We start from the raw sequence: 20,313 nt of genomic DNA, 5'->3' as shown, positions 1-20,313 counted from the left end.
TCATGGCTGATTTATCTTCCCTCTCAACCCCATTCTCCTGCCTTCTCATAACCTTTGACACCCTTACTAATCAAGAACCTATCAACCTCCACTTTAAGTATACCCAATGACAAGGCCTCCAAGTCGGTCTGGAGCAGATTCGCCACGCTCTGGCTAAAGAAATTCCTCCTCATCTCTTTTCTAAGGGGACATCCTTGTATTCTGAGGCTGTGCTCTCTTGTCCTACACTTCCCCTACTATAGGAAACATTCTTTCCGTGCTACCCTATCCTGGCCTTTCAAAACCTATCCTAGGTTTCAATGAGATCTTCCCCTCATTCTTCTAAATTCTAGCAAGTACAAGCCCAAAGCCACCAAGCTCTCTTCATACATTAACCTTTACCTTTCCAGGATCATGCTCATGAACCTGCTCCGGATCCCATCTGTGGAAATTCTAAATTTGGCCGCAGATGTGCCATATCGGACAATATTCTCTGAAGATCAATGTGCCTGTGGTTCACGAGAATTTCAGCTGGTTAGTCTGGGTGCAGAAGCCAGGACACTAATGATATTAATGGGGTTTATTGGGCTACAGGGGCGGAAGTTAAGCGGGATTATACCCTTTTCAAGTACTTATTTATGCATTGCTTTGTATATTTAATTATTTTTAAATGTTTGTTGATTTCCTAAATTACTTTTATTTTAATTTGAAGAATTTCACTGTTCCTACCTTGACAGCTGGCAAAGCACAAGGCATGGTTTTGCTGGCTGTTAAAGCTTTCATGGGCAGTTTGGAGGCTAATACAAGCTGAACTGTTACTCAGGTGTCATCACAGGAGTCTGGGATGCTTCAGGCTTCTGTACTCAAATCAGGTAAAGTCTGTCAAACCAGGCTGGCAAACATTAGCTGCTCCCCCCATAACCCCTAAAACTCTTCATTTTCTGCTGCATCAGGTTTTCCACAAAGCATCATTTTAGAAACAGCACTGTTATTCCACAGTTATTTTTGTCTCATCTCCCTTCATATTTCCACCAAGTCCTGTCGTGCAGGCCTGTCTCACTTTCTTTTCCTTGTCTCTTTCCTTATCTCCCATTCACTGCTTGCTCTATGCCCCTCTGCCTTTAGATTTCTCTCCTCTCCTCTCCAGTTTGTTCTTTAAAACATGTGCACAGTTTAATTTATTATTGTGCTTCTGCGTACATGTAGTTTGTGTTGTAATGTGAACAGAGTCACCAGAGGCACACTGAAGCTGGTGGGTACAGAAGTGTTTTATTCAACAAAATGAGACAGTGTGGCGGAAGAGGCCTATTTGACCCAATATTACGTGACATTGTATAGCTAAAGTTCAAAGATAACAGCAGGACAATTCTGTAGTAACAATGAATCTACAATGCTTCCATTGAATTACATATAATTTCGCATCTCCTTCTTTGCACCCACACTCCAGACACCGAAAATGAACTTTAATCAGCATTGTCTGGTTTTCAATTAACTGGTGTCCATAGCTCCAGCTATCTGTTGTCCAGGGCTGTATTTTAAATTTAATCTACCATCCACATTCAGGTCTAAAGATTGGTTGCTGAAGTTATACCCCAACTCCAGAATATGCCCTAACAATTTGTTTTTAGTTCGGTTTCAGATCCAATGGGTGATTTATATTCTTCTCTTCTATTTGAGGGATCTATTTACAGAGGATTCCCTGACTGGTGGCAGAGTTGGTAACAGAAAAAAAGGAGTAACGATATTAAAGGACATTGATTGGTTTAATGATTAAGCAAAACTGGGGTAGATGGATTTCAGATATGTGTGATGTCACCCATTTTGAGCCTCAGCAGGATAGTTATAAACATTAGGTATTGAAAATCTAGAATGAGCAGCAATCCACAGAGATTTAGGATACTATGTGCATTAAAGTATGAGTTATATAAAAAAAACTCACTCATTTTTAGAATCTTCCCCTTTATAACTACAGTGGAAAACAGAGAAGGAAGTTTTGCTTCAGCTATACTATGGAGCAGAACTGGGTTAATACATACAGCTCTAGAGTAATATTCCTAAAGAATCATGTATAGTTATAGACTCTGCACCTCATAAAGAATATGTTGGCATAGGAGAGGGTGCTGGGTAATTTCACCAGAATGTTGCCAGGATTAAACCACTTGTAGAGGTTACGCAAATGGGGCATGGGCCATCTTGAATACAGATGTGGTTTCATTGAAGGATTTAAGATTTTGAAAATAATTGAGAGGGCAGATAAATGTGTCTTGTTCACTGTTGGAGCAATTTTGATGAGTATTTGATTTTAAAAATTATTATTTGGGTTACTAAGAAGAGAAATGCTCAGAAAAGGCTTTTCCACTTAAAGATGTCAGAAATATGTTCCCATGTTTTAATATATAAAGTAGAAGATAATGAGCTGAGATAATATTTTAAAATGGAAATAACTCGTACAACGTGTAGCTGGGATGGTTGATGATTGGGTTGGGTTGTACTCTGAACTTGGCAATCCATTTGCAAATGTTTCGTCACCACATGAGGAAACATCATCAGTGCGCTGTTCATTTGTGGTGTAGCCTCTGACTGCTCAGCCTCTTATATACCTATAAGGCCCACAAACGAACAGCGCACTGATGATGTTTCCTCGTATGGTGATGAAATGTTTGCAAGAGGATTACCAAGTTTGGAATAAAACTCAACCCAAGTGATAATTTAAAATCTATGGGGATAGTTATTCACAAGCCAAGGGCATCAAAGGATGTGGAAACAAGTGGGTGGAGAGTTTGGATGATCTTCAGTAATGATCTTGTCAAGTGGCTGCAAAAGACAGTGTCATCCGTTCCTTTTCTTTTCATTTAGTCCCTTGAGAAAATCCTTTCCCATTTTCCAGGCCAGCTTGTGGCAATAGCATAGCATTTTTCAACAGCTATTGAGCTCTTTCAGCAAGAACTGATAAGTATTAGCAAAATAAATATCTGTTTTCTTGTGCCTCTGTCTTGACATTTTGCTTCTTCGATTCTTTTCACTTTCCCCCGCATCTTCTGCTAATGGTGTTGAAGTTTACCTCTGTTCATATCGATAACAAAACGATGATGTAAAGAGCAGTCCATCAGTACTTCTAGATAGTCAGGGTTAGGGTGGATAGAGACACCCTCCCAGGATGGAAATGTGAAGTCCAAAAGGGCATGACTTTAATGCATGAGGGAAAATTTAATGGAGATGTGGGGAGGCAAGCTTTTTTTACACAAAAAGCAAGAGGTGCCTTGAAAGCATTTCCAGGGGAGGTGGTGGAAGCAGATACAATAGCAACATTTAAGAGACACCTATGCAAGCACCTGAATAGGCAAGGAACGGAGGGATATGGATGAGCAGGCTGATGGAGTAATTTATTTGTCATCAGAGTCAGTATAGATATTGTAAGGCAGAATCCCTGTTCCTGTGCTGTATCTATCACACTGTTTGTGAATGACTGTAGACCTTGGTGACTTATGCAAGAAGTTCCCTTTCAGGGGCAATTATTACTTCTGACATTAGTTCAATAGTTTATTTTATTCACCCATAACCTACAGCCACCCCTTTCAATCTCCTCAATGTAGGGTTGGCAACATGGGCTATCTGTACAGCTGGAAGTTTCACCTGGTGACTTTTCTCCTTCAACAGCCCCACTTAATTAAGCAGCCCCTTCCTCTATATCTGTAACGTAACAAAAACAAAGCCCAGTGTCTTATCAGGGGTGATTGATATGTTCGTGGCCTAAGGTAGAAGGAGTCCATTTTAGAAAACCTGGCACATTTATTTTTCGACATAGTCCCCTCCTACACTTAGTCCAGCGGTCGTGGAGCATACGGATCTTGGATCTCCAGAAAGTGTCCACAGATTGGTGATTGATAAGTTCGTGGCCTAAGGTAGAAGGAGATGAGTTATACAGCTCTCTTTACATGCACTTGCAGTTCAACTCTTTGAGTGATTATGCAGAAAGTTTGAAGTTAATAACTCATCAGTTAATATCTCATCGGGTGATTGATAAGTTCGTGGCCTAAGGTAGAAGGATATGTTATTAACTTCAAACTTTCTGCATAATCACTCAAAGAGTTGACCTACATATCTTGAGACATTTAAGAATTGAGTGACCAGTCTGTGACCATGAGTGTGTAGATATTTGTCCATATTAGTCCTAGTTCTGAACAACTTATCATTAGCTCTACTGGACTTTTGGAAACTTTATTTTAATATTATCTCCTCCTCTGCCCTTTACGCCACTGGGCAGCAATGAAGGTCCTCCATCTCTGTCTGTGTGGAAGGGTTCTTCATTTGCTGGTTCTGGAACGATTTTGTTTTATCAGTCAGGGTTGTTAGCCCTGAGTTGAACCCCTAAACCTAGAGGACCGGTGGACCACTCTTAGTCTGGCCTCTGCCCTTTGACCTGTTTGGCAGGGGTGACCCGACCAAGAGTCAAAGCACAAGGCCCTGACTCCAGCCAATTAGCTCTCCAGGTCATTGAGGCATGCAAACCTCCAGACCTTACAACAAGGTCGTGGTCCACTTGGAGGATTTTAATATCATAACACTAGAATAATGCTCAAAAGGCTCATGGAAATGAAGTGGATATGTCAATTGTATTACTATTCGTAGGGCTTGCCATTAATCTGACACATCGTTCATCACGCAGATCTACCTGAAGATGCCATTGGACGTGGGAAGAATGCAAAGTTTAACACAGAGGTTGTCCAGAATGGGGATGAATTTACATGGTCACAGATTTATCCATGCCATACTACAACCAACCGATTTACTGTGGGGAAAGAATCTGAAATTGAGATGCTGAACTGTGAAAAAGCCAAGGTAAAGCTGAAAGTTACAAACTGAAGAATTAAATTTCACTTTTGCTTCAATATTGCTTTCACCTTTAATGAGCTGGAACTCTTTGCACATTGCCCTTTTATTACCCCACTGAATTAACCATTTGCGAGCCTCGGCATGGAGATCAATGAAACGAAAGATCTGCAGTTACCATACCGTCTGTCGTATCCGAAGTAGTGGGGGGTGGTGGGTGCAGGCTTAGATGGGATAAGCACCCACTCCCTATTAAATGCCCTCAATGGTGTGCATTTCAAATAGCTTCTGACAACCAAGTCCAGTTCCTGGCCTCCATGTGTGGCTTAGTTACTAAGCCCGGTGGAATTGTTTCTACTGACAGGAGAAGGGGCAAAGGTGGGTTACTGGTACCTTAAAACCAGCCGCTTTGAGCAGACGGGGCTCATCAGCCATGGTTGGCAGCTCATCTAGGAGAAACAAAACTGATTTCAAACCTCCGCTGCTTTGCAGCTATACCCAATCATGGGGAGGCTTCAGGAGTAAAACCTGGAGAAAAATCCAGAGCTTAAGTCCCTAAATTAGTCCTGCACTGAGTTCAATGCTGACTGGCAACTCCTGCGACGCTGCTCGTGCCAAACTGTATCTGCCATTCCTCTGGATTCCTTGGCTGCTTGGAGAAGGGGAGCCTTTACGTAGGCAACAGCTTTCCCTTTATATTGTACTCCTAGTCTTGCGTACCGACCTTTACGCAAACAGCTGGGATGCAGCATCCATGGTCATCCCCAAGACAGGTTTGGACTTTCTAACATCCACCGTTGGGGTTGTGATCTGAGAGAATGTTAACCTCACACAAGGGCGGAGAATGCTAAGGACATATCTAACATCATTATTGGCTGAAATGGTCTAATTCTATATACGGAGAGGTTCACGTGAATGTCTTGCAATTGAGCAGCTGTAGGTGAAACTTGTTGCAGAAGGTTGTTCTCCCATCAGATGCAGTTAAGGTGAGAAAAGTAACAATATCACGTTCTGCAGTTATCTCAGTTTTAACAATTTCTCCCCTATAAAGTGTTAGATTGTACATGGGACACAAAGTTACTGTGCAGGTATTGTAAGGTAAATGACAGTGACTTTTGCTGCAAATCAGCTGGAATGCCACATAATTCTCCTTACTTCGGGATAGCTAGAGTAGCATTGGAGGCAACTCTGAAAAGTTAATTGGCTTGGTTCCAGAAGAGAATAGGATAGGTCTGTAGATGAGCGATTACCTTGTTGATGGAGTGCGACAGGGTGCATGCTGAGAAAATGTCTCCCCTTGTGAGCAATGAGTGAGAGACACCAATTCAGAATAAAAGGTTGCCTATTTTCAATGGACCTGAAATGATTTTGTTTTCCACCTGAGGGTTGTGAATCTTTAGGATTCTCTACCCTAGAGGATTGTGAAGGGTAAATACTTGAATACATTCAAAGCCAAAGCCAAGATAAATACATGTTTGGTCTACTGGGAACAGGTAGGAATATAGGGTGAAGAGCAAGTTAACATTACCCAAGTTCTTATTGATTGGCAGAGTAGGATGAGGGCAGGGCAAAAGGCCTTCCCCTTCCATTTCCGGTGGAATTGCTCCATTTGAGGTGAGGATCAGGGTGCATGCAAGGGGAAGTATCACTGGACACGAGGGAGGAAAGTGTAGTAGGTTTGCTGATGGATTTGATATAGATGGTTGAAGGAGGTTCAGGTGAAAATTATGTTTTGGTGCATATTATTTGAGGTGATTGTCTTCTTCTATGCTGCAAAGTCTTTAATAAAATTGAGTGATGTTGTTCGCTTCTCTCCAGATTACCGCAAAAATCGAAGGAGGAAAACTCGTCATGAAATTTCCTAATTATATTCATACCGTTGAGATTGAAGGAGACAAGTTGATTGAAGTGAGACACCTTTTTCTGAAGTTTTAACTATTTAAATGTTGTTAATTTTTCACAGAAGATTTGTGTTGTTGCACTAAGGTTAATAACTAATATGTGAACTTCTTATTCACAACAGACATCAGTGTCCGGCAATATCACTTTAAAAAGACTCCACATGAAAACAGCTTAAGAAGATGAAGACAGAATCTTGTAGAAGATAGAGCAATTCTGCAGGAAAAAAACTAATTCAGGATATAACATTTATTTCCATATAAAGTGCATGGTTATATCACAGATTAAAATAAAAGTTGTTCCTTAAAAAAACTACGATTTCTTTTTCCATTGCTTGCATGAAGTCCAGAGAAACAAATAATTAAATCTATGTGACCTTTATGCTAAACTTGTTCTCTTGAAATTTTATCCTCACACAGAATAGCTTAAAAATAAACTTTGCTTCTGTGCTTTTGGGATGCACCCCTTATAGTGGAGGACCAGCAGATGAATGAGATGTGCACAGTTCGTATGTGCAGGCAGGTTCCATCAGTTACTATGTCTGCACACTGATAAAAGGGAATGATTACAGAATCTTTGCCTGCCATGCACATTTTTTTTTCCATCCAAAGCTTCTGCCATTCAATCTGAATGCACCTCGCGAATGGTAAACAAGAGGAAGTATGCAGACGCTGGAAATCCAGAGCAACACACACAAGATTCTGGAGGAGCTCATCGGGTCAGGCAGCACCTACGGAAAAGAGTACAGTCGTAGTTTCGTGCCGAGACCAGTCCTGCTGAAAGTTCTTGGCTGGAAACTTGCAAAGGGTATTGTGCATGGCTAATGCATGTTCTGTTAGTTGTTATCTATGTATGTTGATAAGAGCAAATTACAGAAGTTTTTCTTTTGATCGTTCAAATGCCAATCATTAATATCCAATTTCAGACATAATCAGTCACTAATCCCATTTTACAAACTATATTCAAAAACACTAAAATTTGAGCAGTGATGCAAAACAGGAAATGCAATACAGGTGATAGTTTAAGTGCAAATTTACTGACTGCATTTCAGAATCAGAATCAGGTTTATTATCACCAGCATGTGACGTGAAATTTGTCAACTTAGCAGCAGTTCAATGTAATACATAATCTAGCAGAGAGAGAAAAATAATAATAAATAAACAAGAAAATCGATTACGTATATTGAATAGATATTCAAAACTGTGCAAAAACAGAAAATACTGTATATTAAAAAAGTGAGGTAGTCATGCGTATACAGAGAGTAGAGCGTTTTTAAGCCATGTCAGGAAATTGACAGGCTCCCCTGCTTCCTACCTGAAGCTTCAGCATATCGATCCATGGATCAGATCTGCAATTAAGTGTCCCTAGAAATACAGGAGCAGGAGTAAGTCTGCTCATTCAAGTTCAATACCGCTTCAATTTCTGATGATTACATTTTCCCAAAGCAACCCCAATAAGTAGCTTGCAGGCTAAAACTTTTCAACAGTTTGTAAGCTGTTCTGAAGGTCATGCAAAGCAGTCCCACGTGCCCTAAACAAGCTGTAAACAGTCTGCAGTACAGCAGAGGAACGCTGAGATAATGGTCTGCCAGCAGAGACGGTGCCTTTTCCAAACGATGCAGTGTGGCTGGTGCTGTAATCCATTTATCTTGGGAATACCACCAATATGCTCTGCAAGTTCTCACAACACAGATTTCCAGCCAGTTTTTTTGGCCAATTTTTACTTTGCTTCTTGCAATTTCGAAGGAGGTAGGAGACAATATCAGACACAGGGCAACTCTGGCAGGGTTTACAAGACACTACTTCCTACAAAGTGAAGCCCAATGGCATGAATGGCAGTGATGCTTCACTACCGGATGAACTCTTCACCTTCTAGGCCTGCTTTGAAAGGGAGAACACACCTACAGCAGTGAAGATCCCTGCTGCACCTAATGATCCTGTGATCGCCGTCTTAGAGGCTGATGTTAGGCTGTCTTTCGCAAGGCGGAAGGTCCTGATGGAGTACCTGGTAAGGCTCTGAAAACCGGTGCCAACCAACTGGCGGAAGTATTCAAGGACATTTTCAACCTCTTACTGCTATGGGCAGAAGTTCCCACTTGCTTCAAAAAGGCAACAATTATACCAGTGCCTAGGAAGAATAATGTGAGCTGCCTTAATGACTAACACCCAGTAGCACTCACATCGACAGTGATGAAATGCTTTGAGAGTTTGGTCATGACTAGACTGAACTCCTGCCTCAACAAGGACCTGGACCCATTGCAATTTGCCTATCGCCACAATAGTCAATGGCAGATGCAATCTCCATGGCTCTTCACACAGCTTTAGACCACCTGGACAACATAAACACCTATGTCAGGATGTTGTTCACTGACTATTGCTCAGCATTTAATACCATCATTCCCACAATCCTGAGTGAGAAGTTGCAGAACCTGGGCCTCTATACTTCCCTCTGCAATTGGATCCTTGACTTCCTAACCGGAAGAAAAATACAGGGCTATGGGTAACCGTAGGTAATTTCTAAAGTAAGTACATGTTTGGCACAGCATTGTGGGCCAAAGGGCCTGTATTGTGCTGTAGGTTCTTTTTTATGTTTTTCTTTTTTATGTTCTTTTGTAGGTTATTTTTTATGTTTTTCTAAGACCACAGTCTGTGCGGATTGGTGATAACATATCCTCCTTGCTGACGATCAACACTGGCACACCTCAGGGGTGTGTGCTTAGCCCACTGCTCTACTCTCTGTATACACATGACTGTAGCTAGGCATAACTCAAATACCATCTATAAATTTGCTGATGATACAACCATTTTTGGTGGAATCTCTGGTGGTGACGAAAGGGTGTACAGGAATGAGATATGCCAACTAGTGGAGTGGAGCCGCAGCAACAACCTGGCACTCAACATCAGTAAGACGAAAGAGCTGATTGTGGACTTCAGGAAGGGTAAGATGAAGGAACACATACCAATCCTCATTGAAGGATCAGAAGTGGAGAGAGTGAGCAGTTTCAAGTTCCTGGGTGTCAAGATCTCTGAGGACCTAACCTGGTCCCAACATATTGATGCAGTTGTAAAGAAGACAAGACAGTGACTATACTTCATTAGGAGTTTGAAGAGATTTGGTATGTTAACAAATACACTCAAAAATTTCTATAGTTGTACCGCGGAGACCATTCCGACAGGCTGCATCAGTGTCTGTATGGGGGGAGGACTATGGCACAGGACCAAAAGGAGCTGCAGAAGGTTGTAAATCTATTCAGCTCCATCTTGGATACTAGCCTACTAAGTATCCAGGACATCTTTAGGGAGTGGGTCTCAGAAAGGCAGCGTCTATTATTAAAGACATCCAGCACCCAGGACACACCCTTTTCTCACTGTTACCATCAGGTAGGAGGTACAGAAGCCTGAAGGCACACACTCAGCGATTCAGGAACAGCTTCTTCCCCTCTGCCATCCGATTCCTAAATGGACATTCAAGCTTTGAGCACGACCTCACTTTTTAATATACAGGATTTCTGCTTTTTGCCTGTTTTTAATCTATTCAATATATGTATACTGCAATTTATTTATTTATTTATTATTATTATTTTAATTTTATTATTATTTTTTCTCTCTCTGCTAGATTATGTATTGCAGCAAAGTTAACAGATTTCATGTCACATGCCAATGATAATAAACCTGATTCTGATTCTCCCACGTCTGCTTCAGCAGGAGGTATCTTCCCCAACACGAGAAAGTCTGTAGATGTTGGATATCCAAAGCAATGCACTCAGAACCCAGCAATTCAGCCAGCATCTATGGAAAAGAACGTAACATTCGGCATTTCAGGCTGAGACCTGTCAGGACTGAGAAAGAAAGGGGGAAGATGCCAGAATAAAAAGGTGGGGAGTAGGGAAGGTGATGGGTGAAGCCAGCTGAGTGGGAAAGGTCAAGGTCTGGAGAAGAAAGAATCTGATAGGACAGGAGAGTGGACCAGGGGTGAAAGGGAAGGAGGAGGGGACCCAGGGTGAAGTGATAGGCAGGTGTGAAGTAAGAGGTTAGAGTGGGGAATAGCAGGGAGGGAAATTGATTTACCGGATGGAGAAATCGGTATTCATACCATCAGGTTGGAGGGTACCCAGACGGAATATAAGCCTTTGCTCCTCCACCCTGAGGGTGACCTCATGGTGACACAAGAGTAGGCCGTGGATTGACACATCAGACCAGGAACTGGAATTAAAATATTTATCCACTGGGAAGGTCCACTTGTGGTGGATGGTGTGGAGGTGATCGACAAAGTGATCCCCAATTTATGATGGGTCTCACCAGTGTAAAGGAGGCTGCAAACCAAACACAACAGACAACCCTAGAAGATTCGCAGGTGAAGTGCCTGGCAGGACTGCTTGGATGAGGGAGGTGGTAATTGAGCTGGTGTAGCATTTAGGCTGCTTGCAGGGTTAAGTGCCTGGAGGGAGAATAGTGGGGAGGGACAAATGGACAAGGGGATCACAGAGGCAGCAATCCCCATGGAAAGCAGAGGGGTGCAGAGGTAAAGATATGTTTAGTAGTAGGATCCCTTTGGAGATGATGGAAGTTGCGGAGCATAATGTGTTTGATTCGAAGGCTGATGGGGTGGTAGGTAAAAACGAAAGGCTCATCTATCTCTATTGGAGTGGCGGGAAGTTAGAGTGAGCACAAGTGGATGAGATTGGAGGAGGTGTGGGTGAGGTCAGCATCAATAGTAGAGGAAGGGAAGGAGGACATCTCTGATGTCCTGGAACAGAAATCCATGTCTTGGGAACAGATGCAGCGGAGGCAAAGAAACTGAGAAAAGGGAATAGCATTTTTACAGGAAATAGGGAGGGAAGAGGTACAGGTGAGATAACCATGGGAATCAGTAGCTTTATAAAAGATGTCGGTCAACAGTTTGTCTCCAGAGATGGAGGCAGAGAGATTGAGAAAGGGAAGGGAGTTGTCAGAGATGGTCCAAGTGAGTTTAAGGGCGGAGTGAAAGTTGGAGGCAAAGTTGATAAAATTAATGAGATGAGCATGGGTGTAAGGAAGCAGCACCAAAGCCGTCATCGATGTAGCAGAGGGAGAGTTGGGGGGTATTGCTGAGGAAAGCCTCAACATGGACAGTTCTACATGGCCAACAAAGAGGCAGGTATAGTGAGTGCCAATGGCTACCTCTGAGTTTGGGGCAAGTGGGAGGAGCCAAAGGAAAGGGTGAGGATCAGTTCTGCCACACAGAGGAGAGTGGTGGTGGAGGGGGATTAGTTGGTTCTTTAGTCAAGAGAGAAGAGGATGGCTTTGAAGCCTTCTCGATGGGGAGTAGAAGTGTCTAGGCACTGAACATCCATGGTGAAGATGAGGAGGTCAGGGCCAGGGAATTGAAAGTTGCTGAGGAGATCGAGGGATATAGGTAGGAAGGAACTGAGCCGAGGGGATAGCATGGCATTGGGATATGAGGACATGAGTTCAGTTGGTCAGGAGCAGGCAGGGACAATAGGTCTACCCAGACAGTCCAGTCTGAGGATCTTGGGTAGGAGGTAGAAGGGTAAGGGAACTACAAGTTTGGTGGCAGTGGTTGGGAGTTCTTCAGAGTGGATGAGGTCAGTGATGGTGTGGAGTAGGATCCTCGAGGAGTAGGTAAGAGGAGGCGTTGGAGAGTTGTCGCCTGGCCTCAGCCAAGGCAGAAGTCAGTGCACCACGCTACAATGGCAGCCTCTTGTGGGTTTGATGGTAAGGTTGGGATTGGTGCAGAGAGAGTGGAGAGCAGTGTGTTCAGAGGGGGTTCGTTTGGAGGGGGAAAAAGGAGTTCTGAATCTTCCCCAACCCATACATTTGCATGTTGATAGTTTTCACCCTACGTGATGGCAGGACTCCCCCTCTCTCCACTGCATCCTGACAAAACATCACACACGTTGAATTAAAAGTTTCAATATTTAACAAACAGCCAGAAGTATTGGCAGCCAACTTCTCATTTTACAGTCTCTCTGCAAGTGTGTTTTTTTTTACAACTTCCCCCAAAAAATCTGACGTGTTGGACCTCAGTTCACTTCGTCCATGTCTGGAGCTCAGAGGTTCCCTTCAGAAGTCCATTTGAACGGGAAGAAGGGATTAGTTGAGAAAGCTGTTCCTTGGCATGTAAAGCTTGCAAAAGATCCAGAGAATAGTCATGTAGGCATGACACTCTCAACTACCACTGAGGCCATGCCTGTTGATGCCCCACTATGTAAGGGGTTCAGGATTTCTCAAACCCGGGACCTTTCTGACGTCTATCAGTTAATGCCCCATCATATCACACTCTCACACTGTCAGGGTTCCAGTTACTGTGCAATTCTACTCCACGACCTTTATTGCCTGAATTTGATGCAAGCTTTCTAGTTTAGTAAATGGGAGCCAATAGAACAGTGAGCGCCTGTTGTCATGGCAACAAAACAACAACAGACGCAATGGAAACCACAAAGAAAGTTCAGGTGCACCTGGAGCCACAAGATACCAGCAGACTGGTCCTTCAGGGGAATTTTACAAGGCCACTTATTCCTCTGCACTTCCACCAGAAACACTGCTTCATGGGGCTGCTGGAAGTCTACATGGAGCTACAATTAAAAGCAATGCAATTCATACCAATCTAAATAATAGAGCAATCTAACTGAAAAGATAGCAGTGGAAAAATTGTTCAGAATCTATGTAATATTTTCAATGAGTATGGACATAACAGGTACTGGGCATAAGTGCACAGCCCATTTGAAATTTACACTTAAGCTACAGACTATAATGAATTGAAGAAATAAGAGGAGTTCATAAAATATTGGTATATGTAGACTGACCACACAACATAGCAGGGCAGGAGAGAAATCGAGAATTCAGTAACACTCTGTGTCATACATAGCAATCTGATTGCTCTCATTGCACCAAATATATCACAGCCACCTTTTATAAATGGGTTCTTTGTCCAAAACTAACACAAAGAAACAACAAGGCCAAAGAGACCACGTACATAGTGTACAAACAGGCAAAAGTCTGCAGATGCTGGAAATCCAAAGCAACGCTCACAGAACACCGAAGGATCTCAGCAAGTCAAGCAGCATCCAGGGAAAAGAGTAACAGTTGACGTTTCAGGCTGAGATCATTCTTCAAGACTGGTGATGATCTGCCGATCTTTTATTCTTTTTCACAGATGCTGCCTGACCTGCTTGAGTTACTTCTGACTTTTGTCTGTGTTTCTCTGTACGTAATGTGTTCTGTGTGTGTTTCTCTGTACGTAATGTAGTGTTCTGTGTGTGTTTCTCTGTACATAATGTGTTCTGTGTGTGTTTATCTGTACGTAATGTAGTGTTCTGTGTGTTTCTCTGTACGTAATGTAGTGCTCTGTGTGTGTTTCTCAGTACATAATGTGTTCTGTGTGTTTCTCTGTACGTAATGTGTTCTGTGTGTGTTTCTCTGTACATAATGTGTTCTGTGTGTGTTTCTCTGTACGTAATGTAGTGTTCTGTGTGTTTCTCTGTACGTAATGTAGTGTTCTGTGTGTTTCTCTGTACGTAATGTAGTGTTCTGTGTGTTTCTCTGTACATAATGTGTTCTGTGTGTGTTTCTCTGTACGTAATGTAGTGTTCTGTGTGTTTCTCTGTACGTAATGTAGTGTTCTGTGTGTTTCCCTGTACATCACGTTAAGTTCTCTGTGTGTTGCTCTGTACGTAATGTAGTGTTCTGTGTGTTTCCCTGTACATCACGTTAAGTTCTCTGTGTGTTGCTCTGTACATTATTTGTTTTCTCTATTCTTGGATCTTATTCATTGTTTTATAAGGTTTTTGCATTTTATGATAGAACATCTCAATGATCACAATGTTTAAAAAATACTCATACAAATGATAGAATATCATGACACAGATATTGTGCCTGTAAAATGTATCTATGGTTAAGGTACCAAACTATTCAATCCAGTGTTTTGAGTACTAGCTTTAGAATCATTTTTTCCACCTCAGTTAAATTTTGAAATCTCTGCCAACTTGTCTTGTGCCATTCTGGTATATTCAGCTGACTTTATCAGCAGCTTTTCATGGCTGAGGAGGTGCTAGCTGATCAGCAACAAGCCACTAGATAAAGACCACAGGAATTGCTGTTGTCTCTGTTCAAACTTACATTTGAATAACATTTGCTGTGACATTTGTTTCCCATCTTCTGAGATGAGTTACTTTAAGTATGTCATTGCAATTTTATTAGCCGACGACTCCTCGTAGTGCATTGGTTAATGATTGTAATCTTCAGTTTGTAGTGTAAGCTATGGCCCACTAAAATATTTTATAACCTGGCAATGTCAAGATAAAAATAAGTGTGGCACTTAATATAACCATCGATTCAAAGACAGTAGTAGTCTTTTAATTCTTACACTTCCTATAAATGACAAAAGCTTTGGACAAATATAGAACAGTACAGGCCAGTACAAGAACTTCAGCCCACAATGTTGTATTGATCTTTTAACCTACTCTAAGATCAATCTAACCTCTCCCTCCCCCACAGCCCTCCATTTTTCTTTCATCCATGCACCCATCTTGAAGTCACTTAAATGTCCCTAATGTATCTGCCTCTACCACGTGGCAGCACATTCCACACACCTAACAATCTGCGTAAAAGTAAAGCTACTTCTGACATCCTCTCATCCTCCTTTGCTCCAAAGCAAAAAAGCTCCAGTTCACTAAAACTACCCTCATAAGACGCATTTTCTAATCCAGGCAGTATCCGGGTAAGTCTCCTCTGCACCCTCTTTAAAGCTTCCACATCCGTCCTATAATGAGGCAAACAGAACTGAACACAATACTCCAAATGTGATCTAACCAGAGATTTACTGAGCTGCAATGTTACCTCTCAGCTCTTGAACTCAATCACCTGAAAAATGAAGGCCCAAATTCAATATAACTTCTTAACTACCCTATTAACTTATACGGATCCCAAGGAACCTATGGGTGTGAATGCCCAAGGTCCTGTTCCTCCACACTGCTAAGAATCCTATCATTAACTTTTCACTCAGTCTTCGAGTTTGACCTTCCAATGTGTATCACTCCATACTATTCTAAATTGAACTCCATCTGCCACCTCTCAGCCCAGCACATTTTTGTCCATTTGGATTAAGGAATGCTCAAAGACAATGAATCCATTAAGGCAACTACACATAAAGGCTTTCCCAATTGAGACTTGGGCTGACAACTTGAAAACAAATCACACACTTGCATGGAATTCATTCTGACCCTAGTCACTTTAACTTTGAACTGTGGCCTTTCATAGATATTTTCATCCTTTTCCCTTGAAAAAATGACTCACTGGATATACTTACAATTTAGTAGGACATGTGCAAAAAGATAATTGCATCATTTCAATAAAAACTCAGTGGCCACTTTATTAGGAATGCCTGCTTGTCAATGCAAGTATCTAATCCGCCTACCATGCGACTGCTACTCAATGCATAAAGGCACACAGATGTGGTCGGAGGTTCATTTGTTGAATGGGGAAGAAACGTGATCTCAGAGGCTTTGATCATGGAAGGATTGTTGGTGCCAGATGGGGTGGTGTGAGTATCTCAGAAGTTGCTAATCTCTTGGGATTTTCATACAAAATAGTCTCTAGAGTTTATAGAGAATGGTGCTACAAACAGAAACATCCAGTGAGCAAAAATGCCTTGTTAATGAGAGAGGTCAGAGGAGAATGGCCAGACTGGTTCAAGCTGACAGGAAGATGACAGTATCACAAATAATCATGCATCAACAGTGTTGTGCAGAAGAGCACCTTTGAATGTAGAACACTTCAAACCTTGAAGCGGATGGGTTACAGCAGCAGAAGGCCCAAGCATACTCTCAGTGACCTCTTTATTAGGGACAGGAGGTATCTAATAAATTGGCCGCTGAAGGATCTTCAGTTGACATATGCAAACACAAAGGACAATCAATCTTTCTCCAATTTGCCTCATTCTACTGTGGTAGCTGTATGGTACAATGAAAATAGAGTTGGTTATTAACTCCCCATAATAAATAATTCTCATGAATTAGTCTACAACAGATTCTGACATGGGTGAAGAAAACTGGAGTGGCGGAAGCCTTTGGAAACCTGGTGCACAGAGTTACATTTATTTTCCAAGCATGGCACATTCACAATTGTGCAACCCAAGATTACATCTGAAAGCAAAAGCATCTGTTCACAGAGTGAAATAAGTAGGATCCTTTAAAGGACTTTTCCCCCAAAAAGGTTCAGCCATGTTAGACAGACCAAGTAATACACAATATAATCTCAGTTAGGAAAGTCTGTGGCAGGGGAACGAACAAATCAAATGCTCATGTTCACCCATTGTCCAGTGGAGATTTTCCAGGAGAAATCCGACTTAGAAAACATACTCGTGTGGACAATGATGGAAGACATAAAAATCTTTTGCACGTTGTGCTATGCTCTCCAGAGCCGACTGATTGTCCAGCACAAGACAGTGGAAGTGTACCACGGACAATAGACCTCCAACGCAGGAATCTCAATGGAAAAGCGCAGCCCAAGGCTGAGCCATGCTGACCAACAATCTCTAAGGCTAATTGAAGACCAGTACCAAATTTATTGAATTCAGAGAAGGACTTTACCATCAGTGAAGTTTCCCTGCTCCTGCTTAGCACTGGAGCTGAGACTCCAAAATCCTGCCCATTCTTTTTTTTAATTTAGAGGGCAATGGGAAAAAGAATTGAAATGGGAACACTTTTCTGCTTAAAGAGTCAGCAGAGGTATGATTGCCAGAACAGCATTAATCTGTGATTTGAGAGACAAATGAAACATATTTTGTATTGTTTGCTCCAGTAATTCTGGTAAAAAGTCACAATTTAAGTGCTGAATCATCTGTCTGGGTCTCTTTCCATTAACCTGCTGTATATTTATGACTCTCTTGCAAAGTTAAGCCAATACATCTTCAGACCAGTCAAGATTAAAGACAATGACTTTGGTGTCAATGACATTAGACAGTATAAAATTATGTCATTGCCTCATAATATTATACTTAGAAAAATAAAAATCTGGTTAATAAATCACTAAGGCGTGACTGCTGAACCTGTATATATATTCAAGAGGTCTGGTCACTATATTCACTGGTTTCTTCATCGCCAGCCTGTGCCAGATTACAACTGCTCCATTATGGCTTTCAGCGGCAAATACGAAGTTTCAAGTCAGGAAAATTATGATGATTTTATGAAGGTTCTGAGTAAGTTATATCAATTTATATGACAATTGGGTCAGTTGTTTTGCATGTGAAAATGTTGGTCCTGTTATGTTTGCTGAGCTGAACTGTGAAGGATGTTTAAGGTTTATTTATTCAGTCCTGCTTTGTCAGAATCAGAATTAGGTTTAATATCACTGATATATAGTGTGAAATTTGTTTTGTGGTAGCAGTATGTTGCAATGCATAATAATAAAGAAACTATTGTGGTAAGAAAAGACACATATATTTTTAAAAGTTAAATTAAATAAGTAGTGCAAAAGGAGAAAAAAAAAGTAGTGAGTGTTCATGGCTTCAATGTCCATTCAGAAATTGGATGGCAGAGGGAAAGCAGCTGTAATCAGTAATGCATACAAAAATGCGATGCAAGTGCTTTTGTCAGCTTATACAACCTGGAATCATCACTGTAACAGACCTTTTAACAGCTGACAACTTAAATCACACCAGATGCAAAGGGAGTGCAACCACACATATGCAGTTGGAACTTTAAGAAAGATTGTGTTTCTAAAGAAGCTGCTATGTCAATTCCTCACTAATGCTCCTGCACTCTCAATGGGGTTCTCAGATGGGGATTACTCTATTGTAGCACAGCCTTGAAACTTTATTTTTCTTGCCTTTTTTGTGTCTCATAATAAATGAAAGACAGTTTTAAAGGTAAGTCTTTTCCCTGTCAAATTTCTTCTAGTCAGCAAAATTGCTTGAGAACTTGAACAAAATCTATTTTAACATCTGAAAATTTCCACAGAATTTAGCAGAAACAGTCAAAGGTAGGAATTTACAGATCTATCCTTTACCATTTAGACATCATTCGCAGGTAAATACATTCTGTGAGCCATAGTGCCTCGTGTGCACCGTTTCACAGCAGTTTACAGTAAGCTTCATCAGACATTGTTTGAGCTTCCGAATTCATCTCTAAAAGTTTGAACAATTCATCTTGAGATTATAAAGAATGTGGATATTAACACAAATTTGATTATGTTCCAGATTATTCGGCTGACGTCATCGAGAAGGGAAGGAATGCTAAGGTCATTACAGAGGTTACCCAAAATGGAAATAATTTTACCTGGAGCCAGATTTATCCTGGAGGAAAGATCATGAAGAACACGTTTGTCATTGACCAGGAATCAGAGATGGAAACCATGGATGGCAAAAAATTCAAGGTAAGCCCAGAAAATATTTTACTAGATAACACTGACATTATTTTAGTTTTTATTAGGATATTGGTTCCCACTTTAGTGTTTATTAGGGACTTGGGGGCACATTTATGACTAAACAATGCATGATAAATAATATTACGTGAAGAGAGATCTATCATGTACAGCCCAGTATTGAGCAAATGGAGCAACATTGTGTTCCCTGCTTGGGAATGTGTACGGACATACTGAGGCTTTCGCATCAAATCAGTGCGGAGATTATTCAGGCGCTAAATATTCAGCTGTCTTGAATCTACTCTTCTGATTTTTTTAAAATACACCAGGCAACAGTCAAAATGGAAGGAAATACACTCATTTGCGACTTTCCGAAGTACCACCACACTTCAGCGATCGCTGATGGAAATCTTGTTGAGGTAAGTAATTTTTGAGTTAGAAAATAAATTCCAAATGTTTGCTGGAAATTGAGCATAATAGCTTTTTTTCCCCTTCTTTCTGGCAGACTTCTACGTGTGGTGGTGTGGTTTACAAGAGAGTTAGCAAGAAGATTGCATAATACAACAAAACTTCAATTACTCCTTGGAATGAAAAATGCATCTCCATTACACATTGTTTTACCTGTTTTTGATTAAAAATATATAATTCTGAACTCTTAATGCTTTGTGTCCTTTACTGCACAATTTATTTAGATTCCTCACTTCAACTATCCCAGCTCTTTCCCAGTCAGGAATTGTTTTGGCCAATGCAGGAAATGATAAAATAGCTGGAAACACAACCATATCATTCCTAGATTATCTTAGGTTAAGCTGTTCCTTGGAAATAGACAATCCTCTCCAATGATTACCCCAACAATCAGTCTTTTTCTGCTGCTCAGGCGTGTTGGTGTCAACGGCCTAAACTCAGCACCAAATAACAGGAAGGCAGATCAAGTGAAGCGGCCATTATCAGAGTGTGCCAGTGATAGAGTGGGAAGGCTTCTGCGTGAACAGGTGGAATTTTTTCAGTACAGAGTAATCGGGATGGAATGCTCCTCCAGTCAAATGTGGGAATTCAGGATACCCGATGGCTTCCCCTGATGTGGGAAGTGCACCCAACTTCAACACCTGATACTGAGGATCATTCAGGAGGCTAAAGGTATTATAGATGAGTCACAGTCAGAGTACAGGCTTCAGATAGTAGATGGGTGACCACCAGGAGAGGTACGGGGGTTAGAAGTCAGTGTAGGTTTCCCTGTGGTCTTTTC

The 20,313-nt window shown here is 41.4% G+C and overlaps 2 protein-coding genes across 6 annotated transcripts in view; both read left to right on the top strand.

Annotated features, from left to right (window-relative positions):
• The window catches only part of LOC140739432 (gastrotropin-like), a 178,113-nt gene extending 171,093 nt beyond the window's left edge, over positions 1–7,020 (top strand). For all 5 annotated transcript variants that reach the window (XM_073067727.1, XM_073067726.1, XM_073067725.1 and 2 more), the window contains 3 exons: positions 4,646–4,818; positions 6,628–6,717; positions 6,833–7,020. In XM_073067727.1, the coding sequence (XP_072923828.1) occupies positions 4,646–4,818; positions 6,628–6,717; positions 6,833–6,886 (317 nt within the window). In that variant the 3' untranslated portion in view covers positions 6,887–7,020. The remainder of the gene's footprint in view (positions 1–4,645; positions 4,819–6,627; positions 6,718–6,832) is intronic.
• A 6,667-nt stretch (positions 7,021–13,687) lies between these two features.
• Positions 13,688–19,719, top strand: fabp6 (fatty acid binding protein 6, ileal (gastrotropin)). The gene is made up of 5 exons (XM_073067731.1): positions 13,688–13,828; positions 17,811–17,904; positions 18,904–19,079; positions 19,397–19,486; positions 19,573–19,719. Exons 2-5 carry the CDS (start codon positions 17,838–17,840, stop codon positions 19,624–19,626), a joined length of 387 nt encoding a protein of 128 aa, XP_072923832.1. The 5' UTR covers positions 13,688–13,828; positions 17,811–17,837; the 3' UTR covers positions 19,627–19,719.
• The last annotated feature ends 594 nt before the right edge of the window (positions 19,720–20,313 follow it).

The sequence above is a fragment of the Hemitrygon akajei genome, chromosome 15 (assembly GCF_048418815.1).
Source record: "Hemitrygon akajei chromosome 15, sHemAka1.3, whole genome shotgun sequence".
NCBI lineage: Eukaryota > Metazoa > Chordata > Chondrichthyes > Myliobatiformes > Dasyatidae > Hemitrygon > Hemitrygon akajei.
Note: the sequence above shows the minus strand (reverse complement) of the source record. Positions and strands in the feature narration are given on the sequence as shown.

Coding starts and splice junctions, on each gene's coding strand:
- fabp6 (XM_073067731.1), top strand. CDS start 17,838: ATGGCTTTCAGCGGCAAATACGAAGTTTCAAGTCAGGAAAATTATGAT. Junction 17,905..18,903: donor TGATTTTATGAAGGTTCTGA/GTAAGTTATATC, acceptor ATTATGTTCCAG/ATTATTCGGCTGACGTCATC. Junction 19,487..19,572: donor CTGATGGAAATCTTGTTGAG/GTAAGTAATTTT, acceptor TCTTTCTGGCAG/ACTTCTACGTGTGGTGGTGT.